The sequence below is a fragment of the Triturus cristatus genome, chromosome 12 (assembly GCF_964204655.1).
Source record: "Triturus cristatus chromosome 12, aTriCri1.1, whole genome shotgun sequence".
Taxonomy (NCBI): domain Eukaryota; kingdom Metazoa; phylum Chordata; class Amphibia; order Caudata; family Salamandridae; genus Triturus; species Triturus cristatus.
In genome coordinates, this window is record NC_140595.1 from 572,986,725 (window position 1) to 573,005,055 (window position 18,331).

An 18,331-nucleotide genomic window follows, 5' to 3' on the forward strand; every position below is an offset into this window, starting at 1 on the left:
GAATTTGAGTTGGCTGTTTAGGTATGGCCCGGTGTCATGGAGGGCCTTGTGTGCGTGGGTGAGCATCTTGAAGGTGACTCTTGTCTCGATGGGGAGCCAGTGCAATGTCACCATGTTAAGGGGAGAAGCACATGCACTTTAGCACTGATTAACAGAGTCCTAAGGCCAACAAAAAGAATCCGCTAAACAAGAGGTAAAAGGAAAAAGTCAAGGGAAAGACCACTCAAAGGATGACAGGTCTACAGAGATCTTCTCCATCATCAAAGATTTCACCTCACCCTTAGCCACTGTCAACAACTATGCAACCTATCCAACTTCTTCCACAACAAAATAGCAAACATCTACAGCAACAAAGCACATCAACCCAACCCCAGAGAACTCCTCGCTAACCTACTCACCACCAAGATAGCCATGTGATCAAATGGATAACCCTCACCAGAAACGACACAAGCGGCCATCATAAGGATCATCCACTTAGGGGCTCTAACGGACCCATGCTCCCACCATATCTACAACCTGAGAACACACACCAGCACCATCCTGACCCACATTATCAACACCTCCATCACGTCCGCCACTTTACTGGATGAATGGAAACTTGCAGAAATCAAAACCCTCCTCAAGAAGCCCACAGCCGACCTATATCAACTGAGCAACTTCCGACCCATTTCCCTGCTCCCGTATCTAGCTAAAGTGATTGAGAAGGTCATTAACAAGTAACTCACAACCCCCCTCAAACTTCACCATCTTCTAGAGATCAATCAGGAATCAGAAAGAACCACAGCACCGAAACAGCACTCATTGGGGCACTGACAACATTTTAAACATCCTGGACAGAGGAGAAACAGCCGCCCTCATCCTGCTTGACCTTTTCGTTGCCTTCGACACTGTCTCCCACAACACCCTCATCGGAAATCTCCACGAGAGCTTACAAGGGTCTGCTCTCAAATGGATCTGTTCCTTCCTCGAAGTGAAAAACCCAAACGGTCAGGTTGCCACCCTTCATCTCAGATACCAAGAAACTGATATGCGGTGTCCCATAGGGTCGTCCCTCAGCCCCACTCTTTTGAACATATACATGACACTGCTCACCAGCAGCAGCCAATCACAAGACATCACCGTCAGCACATATGGCGATGACACCAAACCCATCCGCTCTCTGACAGACAAGACAAACACTACCAGAACCAGCTTCACCAAGTGCATGACCATAGTAGCAGAGTGGATGCGAACCAAATGCCTGAAGCTCAACTCTGACAAGACGGAAGTAATAGTCTTCGGCAACAAGACCTCCCCATGGGATTCCACCTGGTGGCCTTTACAGCTAGGAGCAGCACCCACAGACCATGCAAGAAATTTAGGGATCATCCTAGATAAAAAGCTCAACATGAAGACTGAAGGCAACGCAGTGTGCACTGCCTGGCTTTACATTCTACCCATGCTGTGAAAAATCTTCAAATGGTTGCCTCTGTTTCAAAACACCAGACGACCATCACACAAGCACTCATCACCAGCAGGCTCGACTACGGCAACTCTCTCTACACCGGAATCTCCAAACAACTCCTACATAGACTCCAGACCATCCAGAATGCAGCCACAAGACACATACTCAACCTCATATGCTGCACCCACATCATTTGGCACCTCAGGAAGCTTCACTGGCTCCCCATTCCTAAGCGCAGTCATTTCAAACTTCTCACATACAAAGCCCTACATAACACAGGACCAGAATACCTGAATAGTCGCATACAGTTTCACCCACCTACCAGACCCCTACACTCTGCCTCGCTGTCACACACTCGCAGCATCCACAAAAGCACAACTGGAGGTCCTCATTCTCCTACATGGCACGCAAGACATGGAACAAACTCCCTCAACACATCAGTGCCTCTTCCTCACTTCTTGAGTTCCATACGAAGCTGAAGACCTGGCCCTTCATATAAGCATCTTGTAACCACACACCTACACACCTTGACCAAGTGCCTGGATATACTCTTAGGTGAGTAGTGCGCTATACAAATCAACATAACATAACAAGGGCTGACATGATAAAATGCAGGCAGTTTCGACAACCGGAGATACTGGTGTTATCTCATTTGATGCACTGAAAACACGCAGGTGAACAGAAACTGAAAGAGGGCAGAGGGTGGAAGAACGTGTTGCTAAATTTGGAGCAGGTGATCATAAAGCTGAAAGGGCATGGAGACCTTAACACTGGAAGAGGGATGGTGATTACAGCCCACCCGAATGAGACCACCCCGGGAGCCTTGGCAATCAGAAATTAAAGACGAACAGGGGCATCAGCGGTGCACTTGGTGATGGTTTTGCAAGCACATAAGCACAACCTGGTGGTGTGGGTGAAAGACTGTCTCTGTGGGGCCTGAGAAATGGGATCTATTGGGAGACCAAGGGCTGGGAATGACAATCTAGAAAGTGCTGCGAATTGCAGAAAGTTGGCACCAATAAAAGGCTGCATGAGAGGGGAGATTGTGGGCCTACTGTAGCAGCAGGTTCAACAGCTCTCGAGTAAATAACCACAAAACAGGGGTTATGCACAGCGTAGAATAATAATGCAGGACATCAACACTGATACAGAACATGCCAGCAACATCAGCACGCAAGGAAAATACAAAGGAAAGTCGGTGCACTAAATAGTACATTTACATCAATGTCCAAAACGAGTAGATAGTAGTAAGTCCACTGTAATCCATATATGAGTCCATGCGTGTACAGTCACAACAACACTTCACATCCAGGTTAGTTTGATATAATCCATGTAAGTTTCCAACATCATTGGTATTATAAGTTCATCATAAAGAGATCAGCCATTTAAATTTCCAACATCATCGGTGTTATATGTTCATCAAAAAGAGATCAGCCAACACGTGTTTCGTCACTAGGTAGATAATACCATGACTTCATCAGGGCTGAAAACCAACAAATAAATCAGTTCAGAACTCAATAGCAGACTGAACTAGACTAAGAAAAAACAAAAACCATCACCCAGCAAGGTGTCCAACTCCCAAAATTCAGTAATGGATCTAAGGATTTAGATACAAGTGAGTGTACACCAAGTGCACTGAATAGTAGTGATGTACGACAAGAGCACCAGAATAAGATTGATAAGAAGAGCAGAATATGAGAGCCACAAATCAAAACAAAAACCTCACAATATGTGTAAATTCACACCCCAGTAGTATTATCACAAATACCTTAGCTCCATGAAAAAGTCTCAAAAAATGGACGAGACAGAAGCCGCTAGACCATGTCAAGAATAAACCAGTGATAATACGTAACAGGAAACCTAAGTGGGAAATATACATTTTAGCTAAGATCATAGAAACTAAAAAGCATCCAAAAGAAAGCATAATTAATTGACTTGCACGTCTGTCACTACACTAAATATAAGGAACGTAATAACCATTATCACAATCCTCATGAAAAACAGAACCATGCCTGGACCAAAATGTTATGTCCTGTTGTTCTCTCGACTCTGTTCAAAGTCATGCCATTCATTAATACATGATGAACAATATGCTGAAACACCAATATTATTTATTATATCATATCCGAGTGAACCAAAGGAAAACAAAAATTATAGAAAAACAACTATTTCCTACGTCTAACTACATCCCTATAAATCAAATAAATAACTTAATAGTCTCAAATTACTGTACCAAAATCTTGTAGCCCATTCAAGGACGTTTAATTCCCTTTTACCGGAATCAAAATTTGTAATAGCTCCCATTATAATATCGAAGTCAAAGCTTGAGTAACCAAAAAAAGGAGAGTAATCCCGATCAGCGTAAAATCGGGGTGGACCGTCTGCGCCATATTTATTAACCGTATTTATATACAGATGAAACCGGGCACGCGTTGAACATCCCTAAAATGGCGGCCATCTTAAAGTAGTACAAATATTTCTCTTTCAGTATGTATAAATGCAAAACATAGCCCATATCCTTCATTATTACCATGTATAATCCTCAGATCAGACACCCCAATTATAATGTCCGTCTGTCCCTTAATAGTAATGAGGGAAAATTAGTAAGCCCCTGTTAAAGCAGAAACCAACATCAGAAGTTGAGATTGTTCAAAAGAGAATAGTAGAATCTAACCAGATAATCTCATCTATTCCATAAATCAAAATTCTAGTTTATGAAGGTAAAAGGAAGAAAATGCCGTTGTACTCCTAAAAACCAAAACAGTGTTACATGCTCAATAGTTGGTAATATTGGCAGCCATATTGAAAGGAAAAAAAAAAACATCAAAGAAACATTGTTCCAAAATGAATAGGAGGAATTATCCAGATCATCTAATATGTTACACATGCCATACCTTCTAATTCACAATGAACAAGCTCCTAGAATAAGTAGTGGAAAGAAGGGGGAAGTATCGTCCTACTAACAAACAAGTTGTTATAAAACACTCAGTCAATCGTATTATTGGCGTTCATAATGAAAAAGTAATACAACAATATAAAGTATTTATGTGCAGAATCGCGCTATGCAAGTCACAATATACAACACAATAGGAAAAACATACAAAATTCAAAAGAGACTATGATTCCATCATGGTTATGTGTCAGATGAGACCAATTCTTGGAAATCAATATAAAAGTAAAGAACACCACAACGTTGTTGCAAACAGGTTATCATTTCCTTATACACAAGGAAAATAATAAAGTCTCTAAAAAATGAGGCATAACATATAACCTTTTGGAACCCGTGATCATCAGCATAGTTGGCAAGATAACAGAATTTGGGACCCCAGGAAACTTGCAAATATACTTTGACTGTCTTGACTCTGCACATAGAATCCTACCCAGGTCTTCAACTACTTTGAAGGGACTCCCTTTTGTCATATAGGGCCCCTTTTTATATGATGTACAGAACATGCCTCTATTTGAAGACCTCTTCTCATATACCAACCTTATAAGGAAGAAGTTTCTGCCACTTGGACAAAGTCTAAAACAAAATGAAACATAATACTCAGCCTTTTACAACCAGTGATGATGATGATCACCACAGATGTCAAGACAATATAATGTAAGACCCCAGGTGATTTGGAAAGCAACTTGGACTGTCTGGACTGATACACCATGGATACTGCACAACCACAATACCGCAGTCCTTTAGTCCTTCCCATCAATTATTATTACTCCAACAGATCACTTAACTGCTGACAGCCTAGGCAGGAAGTGGTCGGACCAAAAGAGCCAGGAGAAAAATGATGAAGGAATGCACAGAGACAAATCAAGATCCCTGCATAGGGAAGATATACTTTAGGAGACACAACACATATAAAAGAATACACATGACCTATCTATGAGGAGTAGTGGGAAACAGATAAATAATGGGTCACAGGTATGGTTTACATAACACTTAGCCAATATAATTCTAGATGATTTATAGGCCTATCACAACTATTGCTTATACAATAGCCAACCTATACATGTTGATATTATAATACATGTAAATGTAAATGTAAATGTAAATGTTGTATACTTGTAAAGCGCACAGCTGCCCCAGCAACAGGGCGTCCTGGCGCTGTATACCGCTGGGGAACCCATCCTGGCTTTCCCTGTGAGATGGTCCCTACTGGGCATCTCCAAGGTGAAGACAAGCATCCCCGGCGCTGATGGGGCCGTAAGTGGAGATTAAGCAAGCTATTGCCCAGAGTTGCTGAGTGGGATCCATGGTTAGAGTAGGCACCGAGGTGAGAATTATCGAGTCCGCTGACCTTGGCCCAAGACCCTGATTGGCCCAAGACATTGATGGTTATAGAATAAGTAGGACATATGGATGGGACTAACTACGATATCTACCATAAGTGCAAGATCAGTACAATATACTAGATGCACAGAGGCCATAAACACAAATGACACCAGTCATTTCCGAAGAGCAGCTGTCTCCAGTTATCGATCCCACTAATAGAACCCTCACTCCTTACTAGTCATCAATCAGGTCTCTTATGCACACCATACATACAGAATGATGCTTGCTATAAGGAAACAACTGTAAAGCAAGACAATTGCACAGAAATGCCACTTTTCCAAGCTGAATATGCTTTGGTGAAACTAAAGGGGAGCCACTTTGAGAGAGGAGAAAACGCTGGAAGATTACTGGCTTAACAATAATGTCAAAGGCAATCTCAAATGGCCATTTCTGGAATCTGCTACAACACGGACCGCCTCAAAAATTATCCAGTAGACATAACTGAGACCTTTGCTTTCCTTCATGAAAAATCCTATAGTTCTGAAGCACAAGAAACATTACATGAAGAAGATGATTTCCTGAAACTCTTAAATATCGCAACACTATTACTAGAAGGGAGATCATTTCTTGGGGAGAAATCAACTCAGAGGAAAAAGAAGAAATGAGCAAAGGTTCATCTGCTTGAAAGTCCCAGGTAGAGAATGGATTACCAGGAGAATTCTATAAGGTTGGATTGCCTCTTCTGGCACCCATGTTATACGCTGTGTATGAAGAATTTAAGACCATGCATACTTTGAGTTATCTGACAAAGCTGTAATCTCCCTTACTTCAAAAGAAAGGAATAATCCTCTGGAGTGTGGATGGTACCAACCAATATCATTGACCAATATGGAAATCAAACTCCTACCCAAGATCCTAGCAAACATATTATGCAAGGTAATACAAACCCATATGCACGATGCATATGTAGGGTTTGTTCCTGGATGCTCCTCTAGAAACCATCAGCTTTCCCTGGCTTACCTTCTTAGGACAACATGTGCCATCCCATCCAAAGCAATTGCCTCGACAGTTAAAGCAAGGAAGGCATTTTATCGGATTGAGTGGGGTAGTATTTTAAGATACTAGACATAAAGGGTCTGGAAAATGTCTTCATCTCAAAGGTCAAATGACAATGAATGAGCCCAGGGTACAAGTCAACTGTGGTAATTTTCTATCAAGAGTGTCCATTATCAGAAGTGGAACACGGCAGGGCTGCCTGCTCTCCCCATACACTTCCTGTTAGCCTTAGAAACCCTTTAAATAGCCATAAGTCCGACTGTCAACATTATAAGGATAAACAGCCCCACTGGACCAGTGAAGTTCTTCTTATATACAAGATGATATTTTACTTGCACTTCCCAAAACGAACACGTTACAACCAGCACTGATTATAATACAATATGTCTCTCAATTCTGAGGGTATAGGATTAATTGCAGCAAATGTGAGCTAAAGCCCAAGATCTGGACACTCATGAAAGACAGCCTGCGTGTATACTCCATGCACTGGATTCCAAGAGGTCTGAAATATCTAGGAATCTGTGACAACAGAGAACTAGAGAATATGGCACAAGAAAACAAAGTGACATCACTATGAGAGACCATAATTATTGAAGGAAGGAAGCAACTAGGTCTCTCGCTAAGGAGTGGAGTACAGATAATCAAAATAATGATGACTCCGTCCTTTAGCTATGTATTCAGGATGCTGCCCCTCTTATACATAAGCATATCCTCACCAAATCGACGATGCTATGAAATCATTCATATAGAATGGCTCTACACCTACAATGAGACTGTCCAAAATGACCATCATATAGAATCGGAAGGCATACCTCTCCCTCACACGAGGAGCTACAACCTAGCTCATCAATTCTCAGTTAATACACTTCCCATCACACACTGAAACAGCCCCTGTATGGGTGACCTCGGAAACAAGCATAATTGGTGGTATTTGAAATCCAGATGTGCTATACAGGTGGAAAATACTATCAAAGTAATCTTTTCAATCCAGTCACAAGCTCCATTTTAAGTAATTGGAACCACGAATACAAAATACTAGGGATTAGGCTTTGCTTACACAAAGAAGCGTCTGTCTAGCACTATGTGGAAATAGATACAAAAGGATCTAAAATCTTACTAAGACACTAGAAAGATAAATAAAGGCATTGAGTGACTTGAATGTTTACTTTGGGGTGAAACTTAAAACCTTGCAGGAACTCAAAGAGGAATATGAGCTTGAAGGACACGGTACACGAAAATACCATAATCTAACACGGCTAAGGCAAACATTAGACTGAAACCAGTAATTCTACCAGAATCACCCATCATAAAATGTCTAAAAATATTGAGATCCTATATAGTTGTGATTCCCGGTATGTACAATCTATTGATCAAACCGTTATTTTCAATATGGACACCTGCAGGGATTACTAGAAAAGGACTATTCCACTGAAGATTGAGCCACACCACTGTTCATTCATGACAAATACCTAAGAGAAGCTAGACTAAAATTCCATTATTTTGAAATCCATCATGACTGGCACTAATCACATAACAGACGGTACAAAGCAGGGCTGCTCCCACACACTGATTGCTGGAAATGTAATCAATCAGGATGTAGAAACCCTCACATCCTCTGACAATGCAATAACATACAAACCTAATGGAATGGCATATGGCATCAGGCACTGATCACTCTCAGAACCCTCCCACACAGTTCAACTCAATTTTCTACGTTACACGATATGAGATAGATGATGGGCCTAAACAACCACAGTCGAAGATACCTGCCAACAGCACTAGCTACTGCAAAATCTGCACCCTACTGGAGGGGTATTTGGAATCTATACCAATGCCTTAAGGATGGATGTCAGAGATGTACTAGACAGCTTCCTATGAAATGCCATACATACAATCAATGAACAGGCAGTTATATTTCACCAAATTCGGAACCCATTTCTTGACAATTGGAAGGGGAATAACATCTGAATATCCAATATTCAAGGGATTAATATTCATACATGTAGAGAGGGGCTTATTCGACCTAGAAGGAAATCAAAAAATATATATATATGTTATGTAGAATAATACTAATCCCGGGTGAGTAGATGGGAGGGTTTGGGAGTGACGGGAAGACTATTAATTTGTGATATTCTCTAGATCTTACTTTTATGAAAATTGTTACCTTGTTTCCAAAGTTTTTGTCTTGACTGGTTATCACAAGATTTACAGAATATATTCAGAAGAATGTTAGTGTAAGATATTCATATATGTAATTTGTCATGGAGACATGGACACTGTGTCAATATAAAAACTGAGAACTGCCTAACAATGTGAATAAATATTTACTGCAAAACAAAAGAAACGTAGCTCTTTACTGTTTGCAAATGTTTCTTTCCAAAGTGTTAATTTGTTAGGCAAAATGTTTTTGAATACCCATAAAATTCCAACTTCGATGGGCGTTCGTAGCCCTTTGCAGGACTACCTGCTTGAGAATGACAAGGTCAAGTATTAGCCATGCATAGTCACGGATCTACCATACGAGAAAGATAACAAGATACTTGAGCATCACAGGAGCATGAGAGAGTGTAAATAAGGCATAAAATGATCACAGCAACAAATCAAATCAAATGGCACTTGTAAAAGCGCACAGCTACTCAACAGTGTCTTGGCGCTTCAGGTTCGCCGACCACTGATCTCACATGTGGAACATAAATAAAAGGCACAGTTAAATTGCCAAGTTTTTAAGCCACGCTTAAAAGAACCAGCATCCTTAGTAGCACGAAGATGGAATGGAAGGGCGTTCCAGCCCGCAGTAGCCAACACAGAGAAAGTGGTGCCTCCCCAATCTTAGGCAGCACAGCCAGCAATGCATCCGCACAACGAAAAGTTCTAGATGAATGATAATGTGGGAGTCTCTTGGTTAGATGGCTGGGACCTAGGCCATAGAAAGCTCTATGCGCTAACACTCTTCTGATTATGCAGCCAGTGCAACTCCTTGAGATGGACATGTATTGAGGTTTTACTCGGGATGTTAAGCAGGAGCCTGTCAGCAGCATTCTGCACCAATGGGAGTCTCTTAAGTTAGTACAGAGACCCCAGTAGAATGCATTAGCATAGTCCAGCGAGATGTTACAAGGGCATGGAGTACCATCTTCTGACATGTAGCAGGAAGCAGGAACAAAACGTTTTCTCAGAAACTTAAGGAGACCAAAACAGGTCCCAACTACACTTTCCACCTGTGGTTTGAAGGACAGATTGCTGTCGAACTTCACCCATCACGGGGGAGGGGATCCAAAGACCAATACTTCTGTTTTGCTAGTGTTGCACTGGACTCCAGCACATCCACTGAAATACCGCTGACAAACACGCTTCAAATCTATTTTGGGCAATAGAGATGTTCCTGTCCCAGGTTAAGAGAATCTCCCTGTCGTCCGCGTTAGAGATGACTTGCACTCCAAAGGAATCTACCAGGGTTGCAAGGGGGACATTAAGCATTAAACAATATAGGGCTCAATGCAGAACCCTGGGGAACCCCAAACATAAGAGGTTTGGAGTCAGAAGTGAATGGCGGCATCCAAACAGATTGACATCTGCTCCACAAGAAGGAGCCCAGCCAAGCCAGTGGGGTCCCACATATTCCGATGTCCCACAAGCGTTGCATCAGGATACGGTGAAAAACCATATCAAACACCGCCAAAATATCCAGTGACAGGGCAGCTTTCTTACCGTTGTCCACGGTTAGTTTGATAGAGTCAGAGACCTCTACCAGAGTGGATTCAGTGCTATAACCCGAGCAAACACCTGATTGTGATAAATGCAGCAACTGATTAGCATCTAGATAGTTGGATATTTATTAATTTTTCAAAAACCTTTGAAAATCCTGGCAAAAGAGAAATAGGCCGATAGTTGGCTAGAATGGACTTATCCACCTAAGGTATTTTTAAAAGAGGAATCAGCTTGACCTTCTTCCAGCAACTAGGAACAATGGCCTGGTGCAGGGGGCTATTTGAAAGAGAGTTCAGAGTGGGATTGATGGCCTCAGTGTTAGCAACCACAATCTGAGGGGGTGTATCCCGACTTACAAGCTTTAAGAGCTTTCTCTGAGTCTTCCATTGAGATGGTGGTAAACTCTGTCACAGAGCAAGAGTGTAACGTTGAATCTGTTGAGGAGTGACCCCCTGACCTAAAGAAAGTCAATACCATTATTGACTACAGATACATTTGGACATCCTGGCCCATTCAAATCAACACTGTTGTTGGCTCCAGCTACATTTAAAGTCTCAACAATACTCAGAATCTTGTTCTTAAAGAAATCTGAAAGTTGAAAGAATCTTGTTCTTAAAGAAATCTGAAAGTTGAGAACATAGTGTCGAAGAGGCCTCCACGGGCTGAGCAAGGACGGTGGGACTAACAAACTTCTTTGTGATTGTAAAAACCTCTTTAGATTTATTGTTTCTTGCTTGAACCTTCTTTATTTCCTGATGGTAAATATGCAGCTCCTTTTTATGGTGCTCTTTATCCTCAAGTAGATAAAGCTTACACCAAGATCTTTCATGCCTTTTGCAGTGCTATGGCATTAGTCTGAGTTCCTCATTAAACCAAGGGGCCAAGGGACGTCTCAAGCCACCTGACCCTGATTTAACAGGTGCCAGCAGGTCAGGCATTTACCTAGTCAGGCATAACTGCCAGAGCATCTGTTTCAATCCTGCCTGATAGCGCTACGACACTGTTGTTAAGAATGGGGTTAATTTCCTCTGGCGTAGCAGCAGCCCATTTACAATGGGATAATAAGGGGTTGGACCCTCTCCATCTGGGGCCGTGCTCAAGTGTCCCGCAGAAGTAACCTGCTGAATGATCTGACCAGGTGTTACTCAAAACCTCTGCAACCTTGATGCAGCCATTAGAAAAAATTGGATCAAGCCAGTGGCCTGCAGAATGGGTGGGTTTGTCCACAAATTGCCTAGGAATCCAAGCGGACATAATGTTAAAATAAAATAACTAAACTTGCTACTAACAAAGTCAAAAGAGGTAATGGGTGTTAAGGAAAAGTACAACAAATTTAGAAGACTATGTGGGTTAAAAAAGAAGTAAAAATGCTTCTGATGAATAGATTCCTTCACTAGTCGTGAGGTAACTCAGCTTGACTATTTGTTTTGCTAATATTATCTAATTTGCTAAACAGTTGCGCATTCTCTGGGTCGGTGTTGCAGCTCCCAGTTTAAGACCAGCTGGAGTAGCTAATTTAAAGCAAGGCATGACGACTTGGCTTCTCACTCGCCCCAAATTTGTAACTCAACTTATTTTTGATTCATATCTTCTAAAAAACAACAGTACAAAAATACGTTAATGTCATGTAATTTTATTATCACGATATCACTGCTATGTCACTTTATTACTCTGTATCCCTTACTTTAGATTAAAACCATTTTATTCTTATTTACAAAGATTCTTTTTTTCATTACATTGCGTCATCTTGTGGCATACCAGGATGAAACACCACTTTAAACTTTTAAATGCTTTCCCTAAACTATTCGAAGTTCAGAAGATTCAGTAGAACTATGCTGTGGCAAGTTTAGCTTTTGAGAAGACATTTGATTCTTTAAATTGGTACAAAATGGTGGGGATTTTGAAGTAATTTGGCATGTATTCTGCATTTATGAAATGGAAAATCATCACAAATTAGGATCCAGTTTCAAGAATGAGAGTGACATCTTTCATTTCTCAGGATGTGCTTTGTGATGGAGCAATAGACAAGGTTGGTGAAGCAGTATTTTGTTTTATACCAGGGCGGTATTTACAGTTAGGAATTTCGTTAATCCTTTTATGCTGAAGACACACTGCCGCAAGTTAGGAAGCAAGAGGCATGTGTACCTATTCCAAATAGAACATTTTTCATGAGGACTTTGTATTGACATTTCAAAGTCTGTTCTAATTCTGATATCTAGTCGTCAGAGGATCAGTAGCAGATACTGGGGCTTATCAATGTGAGTTGCTATTTTAAATTTGTCTGGGATGCGTACTCACTATGATTTTGTCTGATTTGTGTCTATTAACCCCCTCAATTCTATTGCATGATACACTTTCAATAACGCCAACCGCTTGTCGTAGTCAGCGTTTTGGAGTGAGTACAATTGTATCTCAAGATTTCTCATCAGATAATATCTACAGTGTTTATAAGCGTGTACAATTATATTTCAAGATTTCTCATCAGACAAGATCTACAGAAACTCAAATCTGACAATTCTACAGACAAATGTCATGAATGTAAAAAATCAAGCTAGAGTGTCATATTTTGAACATGAGATTTTACAGTTCCTGATTTTAGGACTAATTCAAAGTCTTACCTTCGCCTGATTCCAGACGGTCCTGCTTGGACTCCTTATGCTGCCCTTCTGCTACTTTCACAGCCACAGCTCGGCAAATGGCTCCAAACTTACGGTCCAAGGAGCGCACACCAGCCTCTCGGGTATACCTGACAGAAATAATGAACAGAAACCATCTCAAAATGGCTTAAGTATAATTAATAACCAGACCATTCGGGTGCAAGGGTGGTATGCCATTTAAAGGGATCTAAACAACCAATTGCAATGAGATGCAGGGTGGAATGAGCCACGTTTCATCCTGAGCTTGGATGTTTATTGTCCAAGACACTAATGTATACTGGAAAGTTAGTCTCAAGTAATCTTCACCAGACACTTGGCTTGAGAGAGACCGAGAGAGTGGTGTGTGTGTGTGCGGTGCATCAACTCATCAATTCTATTGCTCTACAACACACTTGACTAACACTGGATACACACAATGTCGATAATGTAAGCACTAGATTTATATATGGCACAGCCCGGCAGACATGGACTATATGATGCAGCCGCTAGAAAATTTAACATCTTCCTTTTTTAGTCATATCACCCATCTAAGAGGCACACACGACCTCTACTTACGAACACAACTTGCGACTTTCCTTTTCAAATCCTTTCCCATCATTCTACTCCTATTTTAAACTCTACTAAACACACATGAAATCAAGAGCAAAACGTAAAAACTAATACTTATGGGGGGGGGGGGGGAGGGGAACTTTTGACTAATCTACTATTAACTCTAATCATGTGTTGTGAAAGCATGTATTTCACTTACTCTTCTAGTCAACAGCAAAGCTACTTTCATTGTGAGAAATTTGAGATCCGCTCTGTGAATGCATTCATAAGCTAAAAGAGGGCTACATTGAGATCCCATTCTGGGGAGGAGCTCATACTGGGGGGAAAATCTGAACAATCCCTTCATGAATTGTTTGATGACTCTTGTAGAGCAGAGAGATAGAGAGTGGGAAGAGCATCTATATCTTCATATCGCTGTGAGATGCACCTTGATGGAGGCAGAACCAAACCTGATCGAGCAAGCAAAAGGAGATAGGGCAGAATCTGTTCAGGTGATGCCTCTAAAGGATGCAGGTTGACTTGCTGACACCAGAGACAGAACTGTTTCCATTTTTATTTGTAAGTTTTGTTGGTGGCTACCGCTCTTGGTTTTGCTAGAATATCCCGGCAGTCCTGAGGGGTATTTAAATGATAGAATTCATTGAATTCAGGAGCATGCACATAGTGGAAAGAGGCTGGGTCCGGATGCAGAACTCCTGGTTCATTTTTTAAAAGAGCTGGCGTTGTGCATAGGCAAATGAAATTGGACTCAGACAGCAGGAGAAGCTCCGTGAACCAGTGCTGTCTGGGCCACTTGGGAGCAATCAGGACGAGGCAACAGCGTTACACTTTCATCTCGTTGAGAACTTTCGATATTAGTGGGAAGGGGGAAAACCGTACGCATAGATCCCAGACCCGCTAATCAAAAGGGCATTACCCCACGACCCTGGGAACGGGTACTGACTGGTGTAGAGTTGGTATTTCATGTTCACGCTGGTTGCGAAGAGATTCAGTGCTGGCTGCCCCCATAATGAGAACATTTTGTTCAGTTCCGACTGATTAAATTCCCACTTTTGACATCCGTCCTTGGCTCTGCTGAGTGTGTTTGCCAAGGTGTTGCTTGTGCCTGATACGTGCTCGGCTCTCAGGGATATATTGAGAGTTGTGATCCAGCTCCAGAGCTGTTAGGCTTCCTGGGAGAGTGCTAGCTATCTTGTGCTCCCTTGCTTGTTGGCATAACACATGCTGGTCATATTGTCTGTACATACCAGCATGGATGACCCCGCTATTCTTGGTAGGAACGTGTACAAGGTGAGAAAGATGGTTTTCAGTTTTCAGCAGTTGGTATGCATTGTTTTCTGAAGGGCCAACTACTTCCCTTGGATTTTGTAGGCCTTTGAGATGACCGCCCTAGCTGTCCATGGAGGCATCTGTAGTTATGACAAAGTCTGGTATTTGGGGCAAGAATGCTAGGCTCTTGGAGAGATTAAAGATCCGAGACCACGATGCTAGTGTCTTTATCATCGTTAGGGTGATGTTGATGAGGTCGTCGAGGACCCTCCTGTCTGGATCCACAGTGTTTCAAGTTCTTCTTGTAATGATCTCATTTTCAGTTGTCCAAGAGGGACCAGACTTATCATTCCCATCAGTGACTTGTACAAATGTACTGAAACAGACTTTCTTCTGGAAAGTTTGACTGATAGATGTGCTAGTCTTTGCTGTCTGTCCTGCGAGAGAAAAGCTTTGTTTTGGATTGTATCGATGTTGGAGCCCAGAAACAGTATCCTCTGTTTCAGAGTAGTTGTTGACTCTTGATAGTTGACAGAGAGACCCCGCTTGCTAAAGAGAGTGAGGCAAGCTTTTGTGGCTTTTGAGGCTTGCAATGGTGTTGGAGCTTTTGGCAGCCAGTCGTACACATAGGGAAATACTTGATAAACTTGCTTTCAGAGTATGACTGCTGTCCAGAGCGAGGCATTTGGTAAAAATGCTGAGAGCTGACATGAGGCCAAATGGAAGGACTCTAAACTGGTAATGGGTACTGGCTATGGTAAAAAGAAGATATTTGCGGTGTTTGGGATGTATGTATGAAGTATACATCCTGCAAGTCATGAGTTGTCATGTAATTTCCTTGGTTTAGGAGATGCAGGATGTCAGAGAGAGTGACCATAATGAATGATTGTTTCCGCAAGAATATGTTCAACTTTTTGAGGTCGAGGATGGGTGTCCACTCCCTAGATTTCTGTTTGATTAAGACTAAATGAGAGTAAAAACCCATAACTTTCTGGATGAAGTACAAGTTGCTTACCTTCGGTAACGATATATATGTAAAAAACATTAGTTAGTTATAGATTCCTTACCTTAGAATTACCCCCAGGCGTCAGATTGGATCCGGAAAGTTTTTTCGTCAGCAGTACCTCTGCACATCGGAAGGTGGCGTCGGCCAGCTCTGCGTCCGTCGTTGGCGTCACCGGGATGACGTTGCAGCAGCTACTTAGACGCAGCCCTCGCGCACTGACACCACTTCTATACATGACTTTCCGCGCCAGGAACGCAGAGCCATGCAAGACACTGACCATTGGTGCACAAAACTAGGGCTCTGAAAGGATGTCCTTAACCCCAGAAATCAGTTCGCAGAACGGGGAGGATGGGTGGGGCGGTAAGGAATCTATAACTAACTAATGTTTCTTACAGATATATCGTTACCGAAGGTAAGTAACTTGTGCATCTGAAAGAAACACGTTAGTTATAGATTCCTTACCTTAGAATAGATCCCACAGCAATACCAACCCCAGTGGTGAGTCTGCAAACCAAGATCACACCAGAAAGTCCTGGAGAACAGAACGGCCAAAGAAGCCGTCTCTCTGGACTTGGCTGTCCAGGCAGTAGTATTTGGTGAATGTGTGAAGTGATGCCCACATGGCCGCCTGACAGATGTCATTCAGAGGCACCCCTCTTCCCAAGGCAGTAGTGGCTGCCGTCGTCCTGGTGGAGTGAGCGCATAGCCCGCCTGGAGGCTTCTTTTTAGCCAGAGAGTAACAAACCTTAATACACAACACAGCCCATCAAGAAATGGTGTGTCTGTGTATGGCCCGACCCTTCTTTGCACCCACGTAGCCAACAAAAAGTTGATCATCCACGGTGGAGCCTCTCTTCTTCCTTTGAAGGATGCGGAGGACGTAAAGAAGGTGGGCAAAGTAATGGTCTGCCCGATGTGGAAGGCAGTGACCACCTTAGGAAGAAAGGATGGACGGGTCCTGAGAACCACTTTGTCTGGATGGACAGACAGAAAAAGAGGTTTAGAAGAAAGAGCCTGGATCTCACTCACCCTTCTAGCAGAAGTGCTGGCCACCAGGAAAGCAGTTTTAAGAGTCAAAAGACGCAAAGGATAGTTATGCAGCGGCTCACAGGGAGCACACATTAAATAGGTTAACACAAGATTCAAGTCCCACTGAGGCATAACGAAGGGGACTGGAGGAAAAAGATGCGTTAAGCCTTTTAGGAAACGGTTAACAACTGGGGACTTGAAAAGAGAAGGCTGGTCTGGCAACTGAAGGAAGGCAGATATGGCTGAAAGATAGCCCTTGATAGTGCGCAGAGCAGAGTCCTGCTGGGCTAAAGAAAGAAGAGAAACAAGAGTACGTCAGAAAGAGGGGCAGAAAGGGGATCCACAGCCTTTGCTGTGCACCATGCCACAAATGTGTTCCACCAGCAGGCGTATACTGCCTCAGTGGAGGGACGGTGACGTCAGCGCGCGCCTGAGGCGTTTCCTTCTTAGATCACCCGGAAAATCAGAGAGACGCCGATTACTCTATCGTAAGGAGCTGCAGTGAAGACGGAGGCTGGTAAGTGTGCTTCGTGCACCGAAAACTTTCTTGTCCGTTCTCAGGACATACACTGTGGGTTCTTTTCCTTGTGGTGGCAACTGAAGGGGTGCTACGCTGCTTCAGAGGGTTGCTCCGTTGGCGGGACGCTTGTTGGTTCCTTGCGGAGCAGCTTAGCAGTTGCCTCTTTGTTTTTATTTCCCTGATGACACTCGCATATAGTTACCTGTCTGAAGTTCAAGATAGGAACTCCCTGATCAACGTGTTTTATGGCGACACTTACAGGCTGCTAAGGATCCTGGGCCAGCACGTACAGAATCGTTTTCCCACGTTGGCGAACCGACAATGGTTCATGCAGGGGAAACGTTCATTCTATAGCCTTGATAAAACGGTCTGGCTCTTTAAGAATAAGGAACCTCCCGTTTCTTTCGGTAAAACCGCCCGGAGCAAGGGGCGAGTTCTATGTGTATGTAGTACATTTCAAGAGTGATGTTTAAACTCTGCCCCTGGGAGAGGAGTCTTCAAGAGTGAGTGAGACTGTGGTGTGTTCTCCTTGTGCGCTGTGGGAAATCCCCTTTGTGTCCTCAAACCTCTGTTCAAGACGTATTGCAACAGAGGGCCATTCCTTGATTCCTGATATGAGTTGGGGGACTTGCAACCAAGGTTCATTAGTCATGTATGTTTCTTTGTTTATCTAGAAGCAGGGGTACAGAAAGTGAGCTGGAGGTCGGCTCTTCCACACCCCTGTCTCAGCAAAACTGGATTGACTAAGTGGTACGTTGTTCTGTTCTCTTTGTATCCCCCTTTACTTATGTTTTGATAAGCTGTAATACCTGTTGATTGT

At 42.6% G+C, this 18,331-nt stretch overlaps 1 protein-coding gene across 1 annotated transcript in view; it reads right to left on the reverse strand.

Moving 5' to 3' along the window:
• Positions 1 to 18,331, reverse strand: part of LONP2 (lon peptidase 2, peroxisomal) — an 860,677-nt gene that overhangs the window by 345,166 nt on the left and 497,180 nt on the right. The window contains exon 11 of the mRNA XM_085638877.1: positions 13,100 to 13,227. Within this exon, the coding sequence (XP_085495003.1) occupies positions 13,100 to 13,227 (128 nt within the window). The remainder of the gene's footprint in view (positions 1 to 13,099; positions 13,228 to 18,331) is intronic.